Source organism: Ursus arctos, unplaced genomic scaffold, assembly GCF_023065955.2.
Source record: "Ursus arctos isolate Adak ecotype North America unplaced genomic scaffold, UrsArc2.0 scaffold_1, whole genome shotgun sequence".
Classification (NCBI taxonomy): Eukaryota; Metazoa; Chordata; class Mammalia; order Carnivora; family Ursidae; genus Ursus; species Ursus arctos.
This window is the reverse complement of record NW_026622763.1, coordinates 43,021,773-43,042,230: the sequence shown is the minus strand read 5'-3', so window position 1 is coordinate 43,042,230 and position 20,458 is coordinate 43,021,773. Positions and strand designations below refer to the sequence as shown.

At 35.9% G+C, this 20,458-nt stretch overlaps 1 protein-coding gene across 1 annotated transcript in view; it reads left to right on the top strand.

Moving 5' to 3' along the window:
- IFIH1 (interferon induced with helicase C domain 1) overlaps window positions 1-20,458 on the top strand; it is a 54,372-nt gene that overhangs the window by 26,445 nt on the left and 7,469 nt on the right. The window contains exons 5-12 of the mRNA XM_026492675.4: window positions 4,592-4,812; window positions 11,335-11,545; window positions 12,573-12,790; window positions 13,996-14,112; window positions 15,970-16,093; window positions 16,599-16,871; window positions 17,246-17,505; window positions 20,045-20,194. Coding sequence (XP_026348460.1) covers window positions 4,592-4,812; window positions 11,335-11,545; window positions 12,573-12,790; window positions 13,996-14,112; window positions 15,970-16,093; window positions 16,599-16,871; window positions 17,246-17,505; window positions 20,045-20,194 — 1,574 coding nt within the window. The remainder of the gene's footprint in view (window positions 1-4,591; window positions 4,813-11,334; window positions 11,546-12,572; window positions 12,791-13,995; window positions 14,113-15,969; window positions 16,094-16,598; window positions 16,872-17,245; window positions 17,506-20,044; window positions 20,195-20,458) is intronic.

Genomic DNA, 20,458 nt, shown 5'->3' with positions numbered 1-20,458 from the left:
GTGTTTCCCAAATTGCTCTGTTAGTTGGCTATCACTCCAACAATAAATGAGAGTGCCTCTTCCCAGTCCTACACTTCAGCAATACTTCCTGTTATCGGATTGCCTAAATTCTGTCAGTCTGGTCGATTTCACATTGCTTCTGTCTGTTGTTTGAATGTGCAATTCCAATGATTACTACTGAACTAAAATGTTAGCATTTTCTAAGAAGAGGTGATAGATCCTCAGATATCTGGTATACACCTTTGCATATTTGTCTGTGCGTTTGATCTATTTCATAATTAAAATTAACAAATTATAAACGAACAAAAAATGCTTTGCAATGTGGCCAGCTAAGAATCAGTAGGAAACTGGCAAATTAAGAAACACAAATTACTTTATTATTCATTTGTTCTGTGATTGAGTTGTAGAAAACACTCAGAAAATATTGTGTATTTCAGATTTCCCTGCGTTGTCAGAAGAATTATAGAAATTTAGCTAGAAGAGTCCTTAAGGGACAAAATCGTTTACGTAAAAACAGTCGTCTGCCCTAAAAGCTTTCCAAGATTTTAAAGGGTTAATTCATTTTCTGTTCACTGCACTCAGTGCTTATTGAGTTATTGCCCTGTGCTTATTTCTGCGGGTTATATTTGATTTTTCCATGCTTGTTATACAGTTGTTAGATTTAACAATTAACATTTCTATTAAATGTTATTGATGTTAGAACTCAGAATATGTTCTAGCTAATATTTAACATCTTTATGGTTGTTTTAAGCTTCTGGACCTCATCCTAATTTTTATTTGTCTAAGTAAGGGCATTTCAACAATATTCATTCATTCAATAAATATTTAATGGGCATCCTCTATGTGATGGGCATTTTGTCTATTTAGGGCTGTTAGCAAATGTAACTATTTGCTGATTTTCAGTCCTCAATGTGGCATGAAAGACGTGATAAATCTGAACGCAACCTACTTTAAAAAAGCAAATACATTTTCAAAGGCAAATGCATTTGAAGACAAACACATTTTCAGAGGGCACCCGTTGACGTTCTAGATGGGGTCAGTGCTTAGAAACAAAGAATTACTGTGCATGGTGGATGGTAAAATTCAGAATTCATAAAATTATGAAATTCCTTTCCCTCAGGTGAATGATATAGACCGAAGTAGAAGTCAGTGCAAAAAAAGGATTAGATAAATTGCAAATTGGTAAACATATATTGAATTTCTGAAAAGCATTACGATGTTTGGGATAATGTTTTAACTTTTGAGGTTGACATTTAAAGGGACTGTATCCCATATGTCCTTTGTCCGCCTTCAACAATTACATAGTGGGACATAAGGATCATGGATGTGACCCAATACCATAACATTATGTTCCTCTGTGGAAGTGTTACATCATACTAAACATGAGTAATAATGCTCCTAAAGTTTAAATATTCTCATTATGCTATGGAAGGCTTTTTTGTTTTTCTGTCTCTCATTTTTAGAGAGATATACTGCATCTCACAAAGTGGCAATATTTTTGGCAATACGCATTGTCCTGATATGTAGAAAGTGTTTCCTTACTATTTCGAGGTAATACCTATTAATATTTGTCCAGCTGGAATGGCGTGTTTTTCCGTAGTTACATACTATAGGTAAAGAAATACTTTGTCGATTTCAAACACATGCAGTGACAGACCTTTTCTCTCCAAGAATAACTCAGCTGTCAAAATCAATGTGAGAATGAAATGTGCCACATGGTGTAGTTCCAATAAAATGTTATTATTTAAGTCCTATTTGATTTTATTTTTTGACCATTTATATGGTATGGTATAATTTCAAGGTCTTCCATCAGTATTTGTTGTAGAGGAAGGGCACAATGTAATTCAAAGCTTGTGCATATTTTAAATACCACATTCATTATTGCATTTAATTGATTTTGCTTTTTCAAAGCAAGCCAAAAAGAAACAAAAAAAACAAACAAACAAAAACCCAAACATTTCTTTTATAAAGGAAATTGGCTCCTAGCTCATTGACACCAGCCCAGTTCTCTCCTTCTGGTGACAGAGAAAATTCTCTTTTCATTGCTTATGTGGATAAATTCTTCCATCCCTATGTCAGAGGATGTGATAAGGCAAGAATCAGGCTGAATATTTAGCACTCACCCAGCTCTTCTTTGGATGCTGTTCTCACAATGAATCCAACTCTTATTTTTTTTTCCATGTTCACTCTGTGCTTCTCTTTTAAACTTGGGGCTACCTATCAAGTTTCCCGGACTTGACTCAAAAGTATAGATGTGAATTGAGTTATCTAATAGCCCTACATTTTTAGTGGCAGCAGGATAGTACTTTAGACTCTGAAGTCCTTGAAGATAAGGACTATATTCCTGGGACTGCATGGCATGCAATTAGGGCACCCCGTAAATATTTGCTGCAGAATGAACTGGTGGTACATGATGAGTTAAGTAGCAGTGAAACAACATGAGTTTCGCTCCAGAATCAAATTTTGAACATGATAGCCCTTTTAACATCTTAACTCATCTTACATTTATTAGTACAATAAATATCTAGCATGCATAAGTGGTGTCGATGTTTTACTCTTTTGACTTAGTCTTAGATTACTTCAGGAAGAGACAGAAAATTACTCTAGGTTTCTCTTTTTAATTTGTGTTACCCAAGGCTATAGTAGTAAGCATGAAAAACAAAAAGGAAAACTGATTATTTAAAGAGGTACCTGCAACTATTAGGAGAGAAGCAGAATTTTATTATTTTTTTTAAAATCCATGCAAATATATACCTAGAGTGAAATTAAAGGGAATTTGCTAATCTTTTTTAAGCGATTTCCTAAATTAAATATCAATTTAGCAAAAGTAGATTCCTGGATCTTGGTGTTACACACAATTTAAAGGACATCTTCCTTTGCAAATATTTTTGCTCCTTTGGAAAAGTTAGGTAATCAATGCTGGGAATATAGGCAGAATATTAGAATTTTGATAATCTATAAAAGCCACTTAGCAGAGGAGTAAAGTTATTCTTAAATAAATTTGAACCTTACATAAAGATAAAAGAAGATGAATGATTATGGTTACTGTAGAGTTCAAAGCAAGCATAGAGAGCAAACTTGTAAACGTGTATCTTTAAATGCTGGTGATCTTAAATGGGTTTTTCCTGAAAATCGTATTAAATGAATCAGCAGATGATCCAATGATAACTTAAATGTATTGCTTCTTTGTTTACTCATCCATCCAGAAGGCAAATTTCCTGCCAGGTTAGGAGATGACTCTTACTAAGTGATATTTGGTGTGAATTTTCCTACCTGTGCAGATAGTACTATCACAACAAGCTAAAACCCATTAAAATAGAATCATCCAGTTGCTGAAATGGAACCATCAGCAATTTTTGTGAAGTTAATGGGATTTTGTTAGTTTAGTTTTATTGCAATCATTGATAAGAGAAGGAACACTTCATGTGTAATGAAGTACTAAGTGCTATCATTTCATTTTTTCTTATGATTACATAAAGCAAAAGATGGGCTTTTAAATTGATATAATATTTATTTTACTGCATTCCACGTGATACATTATACATTTTTGATCTTTTTCCCCGGGTCAACGTAGATAAATATGATCACTTTTAAACAAAGTGTGTTTAAACCAAGATATGTCATGACAATTTTATTCTGATGTTCAAAAAATTAATATATGTTAGTACTTTATGAGAATTTTAAATTTAGAAATCTGTGTTAATTGGAAATGTTTTTAATGTGTCGCACTTTGAGTTTCAGGAAAATATGAATACGGGGAGAATACATATAAGGAAGGGATAAAGATCACAATTCAAAACAAAATGCCGAAACGAGTCACAATTCAGTTTAAACCAACAAAATCGTTTTTCATCTTTTGATGAAAACCTATCAGTTAAAGGCTTGCATGGGATGAGTTTTTTCCCCTTCTCCCTAAATGTGGCTTCTGTTTAAGCTAGCTACCTCACACGGCAAAAATAGGATTTTTTTTTTTTTTTTGCCATTTTAGATATTTGAGTAAGATAGATAGATAGATAGATAGGCAGGCTTTGGGGTATTTGGTTGTCAGATAAAGTTTTTCAAATGAAGGAAAGTACCATCAGCTATAATATCTTCTTTGCAATAAAAAATAAGGGGGGTGGTGATACAGAACAATGACTCATTCTTTCCCAGTTCCTCTTGATTCGTAGGTGGCAAGACTACAGAGAAGCAAGTAGGGCATAAGGGCTCAACGAAGAACTGGAAAGCCTGATGCATTAAGAACCATTCCTGCCCATCTTGTACAGCAGTCCTTCTTGCAGCTTCCCCTGGCTTTGCTCACTCTGAAAAGACTCTCCCATGTTGCCTCCCCTCCTGTCCTCCATCCTGTTAATTCACTCCCTCTGCACCTCCGCCCCCAGGCCACTTCCGGGATGGGGTGCCTGGGTCGACCCCACAGATGTCAACGGAGAGCTGACACCCATATGGTACAGAAAATAGAAAAATGGATTGGTTTGGACCACACATGAAAAGGAATTTAAACCACAAGACGCCTATGTTGGGTTTTAGACTTCCTAGCCTTAGTTATTTTATTGCCCGTTCCCTTATTTTTCTACCTTTTAATTTCCTTCAGATGAAGAGAATGTGGCAGAAAGAGCATCGCCTGAGCCAGAACTGCATCTCAGGCCTTACCAAATGGAAGTCGCCCAACCAGCCTTGGAGGGGAAAAATATCATTATATGCCTCCCTACAGGGAGTGGGAAAACCAGAGTGGCTGTTTACATTGCCAAGGATCACTTGGACAAGAAGAAAAAGGCATCTGAACCTGGAAAAGTTATAGTCCTTGTCAATAAGGTATTCAAATAGCACATAATACAACAGTGTTCATTTTCACTTTATTTTTCTGACGCATTTGTAAAATGACATGTGTAACAATGGATCACACAGACCTAATGTAATTAAGAGGAATGTCAAAATAAGTAATTTATTTTATTTTAAATCTTTGCTTTTACAGATACAAGTTATTAGCTTTTAAAACGAATTTTTTCATAACACCAGAGCATAAATCAAATAGCTATTATTTATGTGTAAAGAATAATACATTTACCCAGATATTCCTTAAGGTTAACTGGTGCTAATTTAAGTTGTCGTGTACATGGACATGAATGGCCTCAGAATGCGACTGGAATCTAGGGTCAGATACTGTCTTTTGGAGTCTCTTTAACTGTTGACCCTTAGTCAAAGGTGGTAAGTACTCCTTACCAGAATGTATATCATTTGTTTGAAGACAAAGAGAAAATTAAGTGACCATTTGTCTGATCTAAATCAAGTTAAAAAGGAAAATAGAGGGACACCTGGGTGGCTCAGTCGGTTAAGTGTCTGCCTTTGACTCAGGTCATGATCCCAGATTCCTGGGATCGAGCCCCATGTCAGGTTCTCTGCTCAGTGGGGAGGCTGCTTCTCCCTCTGCCTGCTACTGCCCGCTACTGCCCCTGCTTGTGCTCTCTCTCTCTGACAAATAATAAATAAAATATTTTTTTTTAAAAAAGGAAAATAGATAACCAACTTTCAAGAATTATGTATAGATGTTACTTGAAATGCAACTGAGGTTTTCCTCTAATAATTTATATTTTGGGGTATTTAAAGAACAATCTTCATAAGCAGGTTTAAGTCTTCTTCACTGTAAAACAAAATCTAGTTATCTGAGCTTTATTCAGATAAATGAGTTTATTAATTTTTACATTTATATGTTGGGCAGATTAATCTTTACTTTTGTGTAGTAGAATTGAGTATACATTTCCATGGTCAGACGTAGTCTTTTTTCTATTACTTACAATAACTAGATTTTCATCATTTCCTTTACCAAAAATATAGTAATAGACTATACAGCTTTTCTATATTCTTGGATTTCTATTATGCCAAAGATTTTAGTTACAACCTGCCTTTCGGGACCAAAGAAACATACTCAAAATCTACGATCTGAATAATTTTTATCATGTAGTTCAAATGCATTTTGTATCTATCTGCTAAGTCGAAAAGCCTCTTCTTTATACTTGAATGCCTACTATTAAAACAGTTTTATTTCTCTTGTGACAATAGTGATACGTTAGAATTTATTTGTGAATAGCCGTTCATGTATTGTCTTTATAAAGGACATTATCTTTGGAAAAAAAGGAATCTAGCTTTGAATACATCTTCTACCCACCAGTAGTTTGACCTTGGACAAACTCCTAATTTCTCCTTGCTTTAGTCTCCTCATCTGTAAAATGAACAAAATAATACTACCCTATACAGTTGCTCTGAAATTTAAATTAGATAATCTATCTTAAGCCTGGGAATGACTCAGTAGGTTTTAGTTCTTTCTCCCACTCCCTCTTCCTCACCTCTGTAACTAATTAAATGGAACTCCTTAACCAGTGAACAGGGTCTTAATTGCCAGGTTTTGAGGAAAGAACAAAGTTAACTGGATTTGAAGATACTTCAGCTGCAGCTCTTGATACCATTTGAATATTCTGCAGTTTCCTCAAACTGAGGCTTCACTATCTCCCTCCCTAAAGGCTCTCCTTCCCTCCTTAACTGTCTCTTTGTTGGTTACGCCACCCCCTCCAAAACATGAAGCCTCAACACCTAGGAGATATTTTTTAATTCATCTGCTTCCTTCTCTTCTCTGATCAGGCCACAGGGTCATAAACTCTTAGAGCTGAAAGAGGACTTCACGATCCAGCTGTCATCTCATCTCTTGCCTCTGCTGGGTAGGCTGGGCTATCCAGGAAGTCCCGCTTTTAAAAAGATAGCTTGATCCATTCTTTGAATGACTGGCACTGGTGGAAAGCCCTCCCCAAATCTGTTTCTCAGGAATCCACACTCATTGGTTAGAGTTCTTTCCAGTGTGATTATACAGAGTAAGAATTAATTCTCCTGCCTCGTGACTGCCCTTCACATAGAGACAGCAGCAATGTGGCTCCTAAGTCATTTTTCTTTTTGTTCCCTGGGATAAATATTCCCAGTTCCTTTAACTCTTTTTTGTATAATATGGTTTCATCATCCTGAGTGCCGTTTTTGAGACGTTTATTTAGGACCTTCTTCAAATACAGCATCCAGAGTTGGGCAGAATGCTAAAGATACGGTCTCATCGGTGCAGACTGTAAGAGAGTTGAGATGTGACTCTAAGCCCATGACAAGGTCTGCTTTTTCACCGGTGCCGGCACCCACAGACTCATCTGGAGTTTGCCATAAACTAAAAGCCTCAGCCTCTTTTTTGTCTGAAAATCTGTTAAACTAGAACTCTTTTAAGTTGTTTTTGTGCAGTTAATTTCTAAATGCAAATACTTAGGTTCATTTCTTCATCTTATGCACATTGATTGATGGTTGCAGATTTCAGGTTTGTGTATGTGTCTAATGCACCTTGTTCTTACAATGACTCCTCCTCCCAGTGCTGTATGCGCATCACAAGTCTTTCATCTCATTGCATCTGCGGGATTCTTACAAATCCACATTTGCAGCCATGTTTAAATGTTGAATTATCCTCACTAATTATTCGTATTCACTGCACTGTTGTGTAGACACTTAAGGACATTAAGTCTAATTCATCATCTTCTTCTCTATTGTTTTTCCCTAAGAATTACCTGAAATCCGTCCACTAGTTCTTCCATATATGTCATAGTTGTTTATCATCGAATTTCTTTCAATTTTAAAGTAACTTGAGCTTCAGTTCTCTTCAGTTGAGTCTGGCCCTTTATGTCACATAACCTTAGTTCTGATTTGGCTTAATAGATGGTATTGTAACCCTTGATCCTGAAAAGAGAAATCCTGTCCCCTCTAACATCGTTTACTTTCATCTCCCTGCCTCCATGCTTTCCAAAGTTATCGCCTTCAAATGCAGGGAGAAATGAAAACACCACCTGTGTTCCCAGACTTTCTATTTCCTATCTAGGGCTTCAACATCACGAGAGATAAATCCCAGGTTCCTTCAGATGCTATAATGCAGCCCCATATGATTCAGCAGAAGTGGGTAGCAGTTGGGTTTGATTAGTCTTGGCAGGCACTCTGTCACATCTCAGGAAAAGGCTCCAAGAGGACCACACACCTCCCAATTAGCCATGTCAGACTTGCATCTGGCTTTCTCTGTGTCCTTCAGTAGGAAGTCAACGCCACCCAGAGTGAGTATCAGGATTTCCAACACCTGCTACCTCCTGTAAAAACTTATTTTTGTTCTGTAGACCAGAAGATACTGCTTCTTTAGAAGGTCTTGACTCATCCTTTGTGGGCAGAACCCCAGGTTGCTATGTCACCCCATGGTGTAGAGATTCTTAAATCATTCAGCAGCATGAGGGGATTTAAAGACAAATCCAAGGCAGATCCTGTTCTCAGGAATCTACAATCTAAGAAATGAGAGATGTGTATTAATAATATGATAATGAATATTGCACTTTAAGATACAGAATTAATTATTGTTGTTGTATCTCATTAAATCCACACAGCTACTTTGTGAGGTAACCATAAGTGTCCTTGTTTCACCCATCAGAAAACTGGGGCTCTGAGGCTTTACTTGGTCTGTCAGGGCTCATCCTGCCAATAAGTAGCAGAGCTGAAACCTGAACCCTTATCTTCTGAAGCCAACGGGCCTTCTTTTTTCACTATACTGATGGAATGAAAGGATCAGCAAAGTATCAGGGAAGTTTTCTAAGGACCAGAAAAATGACAGCCTCTATTTCGTTAAATTTTCACAACAGTGATACCATAGGTTAACATTATCCTCATTTTCTCGATGTAGCAATTGAAACGATTGAAATGATTCAGTAGCTTGTCCAAGGTCACATCATAAGTAAGCAGCTAGAGTAGTGTTCACGGCTGACCTTCTCTCCTCTGGATCTTGCTCTCTCTTCCCACTCAGCTTAATTTTCATTCTCTTCTTCAGTCTTTCTTACTTCCTCCTCAGATTATATCCTCTGTCTTGTGTAAGTAGAATGCAAAGAATAGTTCTAGAAAAATGTGTCAGAAATGACTTTGTGTAAGAGAGAGAACAACTGCGGTTCTCACAGTTTAAAGGCTTACTGTCACATGAGAGGTTTCATATAAGTGCAGGTTATGTACACAGAATTGTGTCCCTAGAGATGGTCCCTAGGTTCAGTGGCCCTTTGGTGGGGCCCAGGAGTCTGCATTTTCCAAATCTCTCAAGTGATTTTGTGGCAGATGGACCAGAGACTTTACTTTGACAAAAAACAAACAAACAAAAATAAAACAAAACAAAAAATAAAAACACTAATGGAAAGTTTCTCTTCTTATTTTTCTCACCTCGTATTATTTTCTTCCACTTACCAAACTTGGTTATTAATTTTAGGTCCACACTGTTTCCTTGAAATTCATAGATTCCATTTTACCCCTTCCCTCTCCAAATTCACTCTTAGATAACTGCATTATTTACACTAAATGATAATACAAAGCATTGTTCTTTGTACACTGTTTTCAGCCAGGGATATCAGCCAGCCCTCATTTTACACGTAAGTGGGGCCCACCTCAGGTAAAAAGATGAATAACGCATGTTCTGCAGACCATTGGAAAGATAACCATTGATCACATTATCTGGTAATTATATTATGAGGAGTATAATGCTTATTCTTTGATGCTGGCCCTTGAAACTCTTCCTGCCAACTCTCTGTTTGCCACACTGTACATCCCTAGGCTCCTGTGGGAAAAATTCTTGAGGGTATAACCTTCAAGTTGGCCTGGTTATTCCTTTCCCTAATCTAGGAGGTATTCTAAACGACTGGTAATGTGTAACATTGAGGGGTCAACTCCACCACCCCAGCAGATACTGCGATATACAGAGAGCCAGCTGAAAGGACTTCTTTTTGCTGCCATGTGACAAAACCTTTGTTAACATTTTCAACAGGTTCAGCTGTTACTGAAAGTGGTAATTTAATTTTTAAATTTAAAATTAAATAGCAAATGGTTATAATGTAGAGTAATGCCATCACGAGGGAGTGTAAATGCAAGACTGATGGCAGGGAGGACATTAGGAGAAGGAAGGGAAAAATGAAGGGGGGGAAACAGAGAGGGAGATGAACCATGAGAGACTGTGGACTCCGGGAAACAAACTGAGGATTTTAGAGGGGAGGGGTTGGGGGGATGGGCTAGCCCGGGGATAGGTATTAAGGAGGGCACGTATTGCATGGAGCACTGGGTGTTATATGCAAACAGTGAATCATGGAACATTACATCAAAAACTAATGATATACTGTATAGTGACTAACATAACACAGTAAAAAGAAAAAAAAAGAATTAAATAGCCACCCCTCAGGCAGAGGACCAAGAATAGGGTTGATACTTTCTGGATATTGTAGTCAGAAAGAATGTGGCCATCTTCCAGCTCCTTGTCTGCAAAGATGAGCCTCTGCTGGCCAGGGGGTATGCCTTCTTTATCCTGGGTCTTGGCCTTCACATTCTTCATGGTATCTCTGGGTTCCAACTCCAGGGTGATGGTCTTGCCGGTCAGGGTCTTCATGAAGACCTGCATTTTGACTTGCCAGTGAATGCAAAGATACTGTGAATCGCCAATTACATTGAGTAACCTCAATGCCAACATACTCCCATCAGTAATGCCAGTCACCTCTGAAAGATTTCCACTTATTTTGTCAATCTGTTTGCTCTTTTGTTCTTTCTCAGCCACCAAAGCTATTTTAGTGGTCTATCCCTTCATCTCACATCTGCTCTCCTAGGCAGTGTCTTACCTCCTCACTTTTGGTTCTCTGCTCCCTTCAGATTTTTAGGCATGTTGCCTCTGGCCCCATTCCAAAACAAACAGCAGGAATAAATCAACACTAAACACAACTCACAAGGGTCCTATGAACTATTACACTAAATGTAAAATATTCTGCATGGTACGCACAGCCCTTTATAGCCAGGCCCTGATCTGTGAAATCAGAATTTATTTCTTATCCAGCCTTGGTTTTAATTCATCTTGTCACTGACCCATGATTTACTAGATTAAAATTCTTTCTAAACCCTTCTTTTGAGTACTCAGTTACTTCTGCCTCTTTGCTGTCACTTTGTATGTATTTCTATGAGGGAATTATTACACTGTGTTTTAATAATTTGTGGTTTTTTGTTGTTTAGTCTTAGTCTATGTGCTCAGCTAGACTGAGTTTCTCAAAGTTGTCAGCCATATCTTAAACATCGTTATGTCTTAGATACAATGTCTACACCTAATAGGCATTCAGTAAATGTTTATTGACAAATTCATGAATGTAATCATGGATAGATTGTTATGCTTAATTAACTGATAATGTAAACACCTCTGATAATGCTTGCCACATAGTAGGACTCCTTTTTCTTTGACCATGCTCTCCCTCTCTTTTTAATTTGTCATTTTTAAAGGTGCCACTAGTTGAACAGCTCTTCCGCAAAGAGTTTGAACCATTTTTGAAGAAATGGTATCATACAATTGGATTAAGTGGTGATACCCAGTTGAAAATATCATTTCCAGAAGTTGTCAAAACCTATGATGTTATCATCAGTACAGCCCAAATCCTTGAAAATTCTCTTTTAAATTCAGAAAAAGGAGAAGATGATGGTGTCCAGTTTTCAGGTTGGTTGAAGTGGTTTTTTTTGGAAAAAGAAGAATTAGTAGTAATATTGACGATAATACAGAGGCTGTATTAGTTAAATAATTTTGAAAATGCTGATTTAAAATGATTATCTCTGATTTAGGGGTGCTTGAGTGGCTCAATTGGTTAAATGTCTGACTCTTGATCTCCGATCAGGTTTTGGTCTGAGGGCGTGAGTTCAAGCCCCGTGTTGGGCTCCACACTGTGTGTGGAGCCTACTTAAAGAAAACAAAAATAAAAAGATTATCTCTGATTTAGATTGTCTTGCATTGCTTAAGTTTTCATTAAAACTCTTCTACTTTCTTGGGAAAACACAAAAGTTATAATACATTTTTAATTAGATCACTTTATTTACATAAGAATGCAGTATTAAATCAGGCACTCACTGGAGTTTCCATTTACTTTTTATTTCTAGGTACCAAGATATTTTCATATGCTAATGGACACTGTTAGATATGCCATCTTTTCCATAGAATTAAATACAATTCTTTCTATTTTGTGGGGAAAGGGAAGAGAAAGTGAGAGAAAGAGAAAGAAGTATAAATAATCATTATAATCATTGTAATAATTAAATGCAATGTTAAAACAAGGCAAAACGATCTCTGTTTAAATGGTATGGTTCTCATTTGACATTAAAAAAACCCTCATCAACTTAAAATTTAATGTTTTATTAAAGAACAAAAGTGTAATCCTTATTAATTTTGGGGAATAAGGCAGGGATTGAATCCCACCCCTTAACACTTTTTACCTTTATAAACTTTCCGAAACTAATCTCTTAAATAGGGATAATAACTAACAAGAATAGTTTCATAATTAATATAAATGGACCTCTGGATGTACAGGTGACTAACATAGTCACATTACCCTCTTAAAAAGTGAGAGGTCTGTGCCAGGATTCTGCTGAAGAAAAGACATCCCTGTGGCAGTTCAGTTTACTACATTTAAGGTACTTTTTTTCACTCTACGTTGCTGGTATGGACAAATGAACCACTTGGATTTTCTTTTAAGACTTTTCCCTCATCGTCATTGATGAATGCCATCACACCAACAAAGAAGCAGTCTATAATAACATCATGAGGCGTTACTTGAAACAGAAGTTGAAAAACAATAAACTCAAGAAAGAATGCAAACCGGTGATTCCCCTACCTCAGATACTAGGACTAACGGCTTCACCAGGTGTTGGAGGAGCCAAAAAGCAAGCTGAAGCCAAGGAACACATTTTAAAAGTAAGCCATTAACTTTATGTAAAACAACAATAGCAATGACAACAACAACAACAACAAAAAAAAAAAAAACCCTAAAGCAAATGCCAGTGCTTCTTGGGCTTTTTGAGTAAGATTTGGTCCAAGTGCCACGGAGTGCATAAAGGAAGGTACTCTGCGATCATCGGTTAAGTGAAATCCATATGTTTTAGTTAAAGTAAATATATTCAATCTTTTACAAAACAGTAATATGCCTTAAATTACTATGGCACAGAAAAATATCACAAAAATTATGGAGTGCAGATAGAATCAATGAAAAATTGGGACAAATGAAATACCTTATTTTAAATATCTACTCCTATTGTTAAACTTGATGATCCATTTGATATAGAAATATCCACAAACTATGAAAATTTCTAATTTTCATAATACTCCATGAGTTTCAAAATTGCATATTTTCTTCTGTGCCTTTTTTGTTCTATGTGATTCTCAGATTCTGGGTAATTCACATTAAATGAGAAAATGGACATATGAGAATCTTTAGTTGAGGTTGTACTACTTGTCAGCTGACCCCAAAAGGTAACACTACATAAAGTATTAGTGTTGATTTCACGTGTTAAGTGAATTCAGAGTAACCCAAGAAGTGTGTTGGCACTAAGGTAATTGCATTTATATTTTAAGTCCCTTACTTTGGGTTGAATTCAGTAAAAATCATGTAGAACAGACAGAGGCACAATTATTTGTTCCGAGATACAATTTATTATGGGATTAAGGACTAACATCAGTCTAGATCCAGGCATATCCAGGCTTTAGCTGCTCCTAGCTTTACATTGTCCTCATTATATATAAAAGAGGGTGATAATCTAATCCAGGGATGTCAAGATGACCTTTAAAATGTCTTACGTAATACAGTTATCTCATAACCATTCTCTGCTGATCTCTGTAATTTGCTACACTGTTTCCATGTCAGTTTTTCCAGCTGGCAAATGGAATTTAAGGAATGAAAATAAATACACTTCTTTTTCTGAAATTATCCACCAACAAGATTTAGAAAACTTCTTTTTAGTCCATTGAGATAAATGTATTGGTTAATCAGATCCACAGTAAAGCAATACTAAAATGCTATATTTACTCATGGTCCCTACTTGTTATATGAAAAATAATTCTACATTGAATCAGTTGAAAAGGAAAAGTACATATTTGAATATTGAAAAAAATCTCTTTTCCAGATATGTGCCAATCTTGATGCATGTACCATTAAAACTGTAAAAGAAAATATTGTTCAACTCAAAGACCAAATAAAAGAGCCATGCAAAAAGTTTGCAATCGCAGATGACACCAGAGAAGTATGTGCTTAAAATTTTATATTTATTAGATTTTTTTGTTCTTTTGTTTTTTTTATGTTCAATTAATCAACATATAGTACATCATTAGTTTTTGATGTAGTGTGCAACAATTCATTATACCATACTCAACTGAAAGATGCAAAGGTTATTTTATACCAACCATCTGAGGAATATTATCTTAAATTTTTGGCAAAATAAGTTACAGTTTTATTCTTTTTTTAATTATTAGGCAACAAAGTACTGCTGTGAATTCTCTCTTCCAACCTTCTTTTAGTTTTCCAGTTTATATGAAGAGTGGCTTGACTACATGTGAGCCATGGGGGTAAGGGTAGAGAGGGTTGTATAGCTAAACTAGAGGGATTACTGTAGTTTGTTTTATTCTTTTTACTGTCTTGTGAATTCCAGCACCGGTTTTCTGACATTTCGCAGAGCCATTTTATTGCTACCAGATTACAGTTGGTAATGATAATGGGAATCCTACCTAATTTGCATATTTATTTTCTTAAGAGAACACAGACATGGTAAAAAAGTAAAATATTTACTTTAATGGTACTTTTGCAACGAGTATTTTCACTGATTATAAAAACCAATGGTGTTAGTTTGGACATTACGACCAGTATATTATGTCAATTTTTTTCTTTTGTAAAATATAAAAAGTATGATAAATTTTAGCTCTATACTTGATAGTTAGTATAATCATTGAAAATCTACCTCATAGGATGTTAGGATTAAATGACATGAAGAATGTGTAATAGACAATATTGTATTTGAAATGCAGTAGGACCTAACCCAATGTTACTGACCAATCTCCATAGATGAATCTTTTGGAATTCTGAAGATGACTACTATCTATTCCAGCTGAACCAGAACATCTGAATATACTTTATTTCCCTTCACTTCTTGTTACTTATTCAGTTTTACTTAATAAATATAAATGGATATTTCTACTCATAATCATTTTTTAAAACCCCACAAAACCTCAGGATATATTTTTAAAAGAAGTTGCTGTCTTACTTTTTAACTTACTTAATTTTGATATACTTTTTATTGAAGTATAACAGACATGCATAAAAGTACAACTTCATAGGTGTACAAATTGCTGAATTGTTATAAAATGAACACACCTGTATAATCAAAATCCAGATTAAGAGACAGAACGTTTTCAGCACCCCCAAAACCCCTATTCCTCCTTCCAGTCACCCATCCTCCAAGGATAACTACTATCCTGACTTCTAACACCAAATATGGGTTTTGACTGACTTTGGACTTTATATAAATGAAATCATATAGTATGCACTCTTCTGTGTCTGGTTTTTTTTTTTTTAACTCTATCTCTTAACTTTTTAAAAAATTCCAGTTAGTTAACATACAGTGTTATATTAATTACAGGGATACAATATAGAGATTCAGCACTTCCATACATTGCTCATTACAAGTCTACCATTTACTTTTTATTTTGGTAGAAATAATACTGAAACCAGTTCTTCAAAAGGGAATGTTTCTTAAATTACATTGCAGGCTTTCTAAATAATGGGGGCATTGCTTTAATACAGATATTTTTAAATTACTATTAGCATTCAAGTTGCATATTATTCATTAATTTTAATTTTATTTTTGTAAAACTTTTAAAATGGAAATTCCAGCAGTGGTACATGATGTTGGTGTGTGGATGGCTTAAGGGTGGATTACTGATAAAAAAATAAATGTACAAAGAGGTAGTCAGAGATTAACTTGTTTCTTTGTCTAGACAAAGATTCTGAAGCAAATTTATGATAACATGGGAGTTATTTTAACAAAGATAATGTTATTTCTTTAATAATATAAACATGTAAGAATAAGTGTATAATTTATTTTTAGGATCCATTTAAAGATAAACTTTTAGAAATAATGAACAAGATTCAAAGTTTTTGCCAAATGAGTCCAATGTCAGATTTTGGAACTCAACCCTATGAACAATGGACCACTCAAATGGAAAAAAAAGGTAATTTGGGTTTTGACCTAACACTTAGTTTATTCCATGTTTAGTCAAGATTTCAGATGATATATTCCCAACGAAACTGAAAACAAACGGACTATCTAATGGAGTTTCTGTGTTCGAAGTAGTACAAGGATGAACACGTTCTAAAGAAGCAGCAATCCGTCCATTTTCTCTTTATTTCCAGTTTCACTTATTGTATGTTTAACATATTGAGATAAATATTAGGTTTCTGTCTCCAAATGCAAACTCAACTGAAATGTTTTTCATGCCATTCCCCTGAGTCAGCATGGATCAGGTCTGTGTTCTTGCTGATCCAGAGCTCAGGTAGCCAGTCTAGGGGTTGCAAAACTTTTAGAGCTCAAGGCACATTTTGAGACTTACCTTGCCCACCCAAAAACAACGTGAAGCTGATTTGGAGTCGGTATCACAGACGTATTCAAGTACACAGCACAATTTTAAGGGGTGTGTTCTACCATGATTTCACTATACGTAACGTATTCTTTCATAGCTGCCCGAGAAGGAAATCGCAAAGAACGTGTTTGTGCAGAGCATTTGAGGAAGTACAATGAAGCCCTACAAATTAATGACACAATTCGAACGATTGATGCATATAATCACCTTGAAGCTTTCTATAATGATGAGAAAGAAAAGAAGTTTGCAGTCCTAGAAGATGATAGTGATGAGAGTGGTGAGGATGGTGATGGTGATGAAGATGAAGATGATGTAAAGAAACCTTTGAGCCTGGATAGGACAGATAGATTTCTCATGGATTTATTTTTCGGTAAGAATCAATGTTATGTTGATTGCGTACTCTCGTGCATTTCCTCTTGGCGTGAGCCCGCTGCTTCTCAAGAGCTCTCCAAAAGGCCCTCTTAAAATCATCTTTCATTACGAACAAAGAAATCCCACTCATATTGCGGCTCTTTCCAATTGATGGGCTCAGATTAGCCATGAACTGTATAATCACCATAAGTCATTTGGTCATCTGGTTTTATTGTCAACAAAACCGCACTACGTCTGTTTATTAAGCTGGCCTGATCATTAGATAGCACAAGATCAACTGCAGTTCAACTACATCTTAGTATCTCATTACATAAAATCTCCCAGTGTAATTTATTCACATGTTTTATAACTCAAAATAATTCTTTCTTAAAGAAAACAGGAGAATGTTGAAAAAGCTGGCTGAAAACCCAAAACATGAAAATGAAAAGCTGATCAAATTAAGAAACACCATAATGGAACAATATACAAGGACTGAAGAATCGGCCCGAGGAATAATTTTCACAAAAACACGACAGAGTGCATATGCCCTTTCTCAGTGGATTACTGAAAATAAAAAATTTGCAGAAGTAGGAGTCAAAGCCCATCATCTGATTGGAGCTGGACACAGCAGTGAGTTCAAGCCCATGACGCAGGTGAAAACATCCTTCTGTATTTCTTTCCTTATGCTGCTATTACTGTTCCCAAATTAGTTGTAGTCTTTTTTTTCCATCAATTCTCTTGCCACCCCACAAATAATTTTATAGAACTGTTGGTCTTAAAATAAAATGTGAGTTGAGTAGCAGTCTAATCTCTGGTGTCTGACAAGCTAAGCATTGTTAGGAGTCACTTTTTTCACGTACTCGGAGGAACTTTCGAAATTGAGTTTCCTTTGCAAAAATGATTGACATTTAAACTTAGTAACAAAATGGAAAAAAATGGTTACAATATAATATCAAGTGGAAAAATCAAATCCCCACAAAAATATGTGCATTATAATTAGAAAAAAATGTAGAACATGTTTGCATAGGATGAGATCTGTAAGGCAACTTGGAAAAATGAAGACATTTCATGTGTTAGAGATTTGGGACTATGAGCGATTTTCTTTTCCTTTTTATGATTTGTTTTGTTTTGTTTTCATTTCATTACACTACTTATCGTGTGCACAGTAAAACCCATGGGAGAGATAAAAGGCACTTGTAGACATTACAAGCATGGCTTGTTGGAATAAATTGTTCTTTTGAAGTCATACTGACCTTGAGTCTTGCTGGACAAGGGGACACTCCAATTCTGTCATGGTCATCAAAATTCAGTCCAATGGAGCAAATTAAATCTGTTTTAATGTTTGCTGAAAAAAACAACTTCTGAAATTTTACAGTGTAATGCCCAATATACTCACTGCATGTACTAAGTTAAAGTTGGTCTAAAATTTATGCGGGAGAAAGAAAGCAATGTTTTCCTCTGGTGAGGATCTTACGTCGTCCTTTGTGATTAAAGCTGGTTTAGTTAATTTGTTTCCTTTTGCCCTAGCTTTCAGGAAGCTCACAGGCAAAACTGAAGTTGTCTCACTGCCTTTATGTTAATCCTTACAAATAGTGCATATATATTCTTCCACTCCTGTTTTTAATTATCTATTGTTTTAGCTTTAGTATTATGACTTGGATTTATGTGGCCTGAGCTCCTCTTTGAAAAGAGGTGAGGTACAAAAGGAAAGTATGTTGTTAAACTACTTTTTACTCCTTGGCCATTTCAGATTTGGGGACTACATGCCCCTTCCTTATGCCCCACATCCTCCCCTTGTGAACAGAGTGGAACTTACTCATTGGGAGAAGGGTCGGCATTTACTTTATGTGATTTGAGGGTCTAACTCTGTCTGAAATTCTCATTGTTAAAGTTCTTTTTTTTTTTTTTAAGATCTTATTTATTTATTTGAGAGAGAGAAAGCAAGCATGCACAAGTTGGGGGAGGGGCAAAGGGAGGGGGAGCCCAGGTCCTGGGATCATGACCTGAGCTGAAGGCAGACATTTAACCGACTGAGCTACTCAGACGCCCCTAAAGTTACTCTTTTGAATAGCACAGACATCTGCTAAAATCTAAAGACATGTAAGCTTTTATTAGTGGACATGAGTGCGAGAGGGAGAAATTATCAGAGAAGACTGGAGAGAGGCTTTTCTGCACAATTCTCCAGCCTTTAGGAGTCAAAATAAGGACACACAGTGCCTCTAAGAAAAAAGGGAGGAGGGTGGGAGAATATACTGTTGGTCTGACATGTTTATTTTTGTCTAATGTTTAATGCTTCTGTTTAATGTTTGGGGATAGAAGATAGCATAAATGTGCACCAGAGGCCGACTGGACCAACAGCTTTGATGAGTCTGAGGACAAAACCACACTGGCCCTATCGGGCTAGGCTTATGCTTACCCACTCCTATGCCAGGGCCAGAGAGCTTGTTTAATTTCTTTACTTATATTAAAATAGTTTTAAAATTCAGAGTTTTTTCATTTAATTATAGTTTTAAAAATTATGTTTTTAGTAACTTATTATTTCATTTTTATTTACTCTTCTCTTTGAACACATATTTACCTCTTTGAGAATTAATAAGGTTCAGGCACTGCTCTCCAGTCTTCTTGCTCCTTCCCTGGAAGCAGCCAGCGTTTTCCGTTTCTCACATGTCCTTCCAGACATGTTCCATAGGTTTCCTGCTGGAGCGACTCTTAAAGTGACCAGATGTGGCATAGAGTCTGTTATTTTCTCTGTGACTCAAAATTCAATGACCTTTAAAAGTGTCACCAAATCTTATTTTCTGAATATTAAAGATTCTGAAGTTAATGTAGTGAAAAGCAAAGCCCGTTCTTGTCTCTCGTTGCCTTATCCTCTTCTCCACTGAAAGCATCTCCTTTTTCCTCCCTCCCATGTCACCCATCAATTTATTTCCTTGGCATAAATGATGGTCTTCCCACTTCCAGACTGGATGATGGAAATATTTTTGTTATTGTGTGGTAATCCCAGATTGGAAATCAAATGTTGTCTCACCATCATGTCTTTGTTCAATGCCAAAAACAGATGGCAGTGAATCCGTGTATGATCTAATCCTTTGATTTGCACTGACCAGTTGCAATTTATTATTTCTTCTGCTAATTAGAAGATTTTAATGTGTTTAGCATCACAAAATTTAATTTATTAAACTGTTTCTACAGAATGAACAAAAAGAAGTCATTAGTAAATTCCGCACAGGAAAAATAAATCTGCTTATCGCTACCACAGTGGCAGAAGAAGGTCTGGATATTAAAGAATGTAATATCGTTATCCGTTATGGTCTCGTCACTAACGAAATAGCCATGGTCCAGGTACATTTAATACCTCTAATATGTTAATTTTTGATTTTGTGGTACTTGTTTTCTTTTAGCAAAACAGCACAAGTAGTTTTAAAAATATGTGCATTCTCCTTCTAAAAAAGAAATCATTTCACACCGTATACAAATATCAAATCATTATATTGCACACCTGAAGCTAATACAATGTTATATGTCAATTATACTTCAATTAAAAGAAAAAGAAATCTTGAAGAGCTGCATACTACTGCCTTTTATGGTGTCGTTTAATTCACGTGA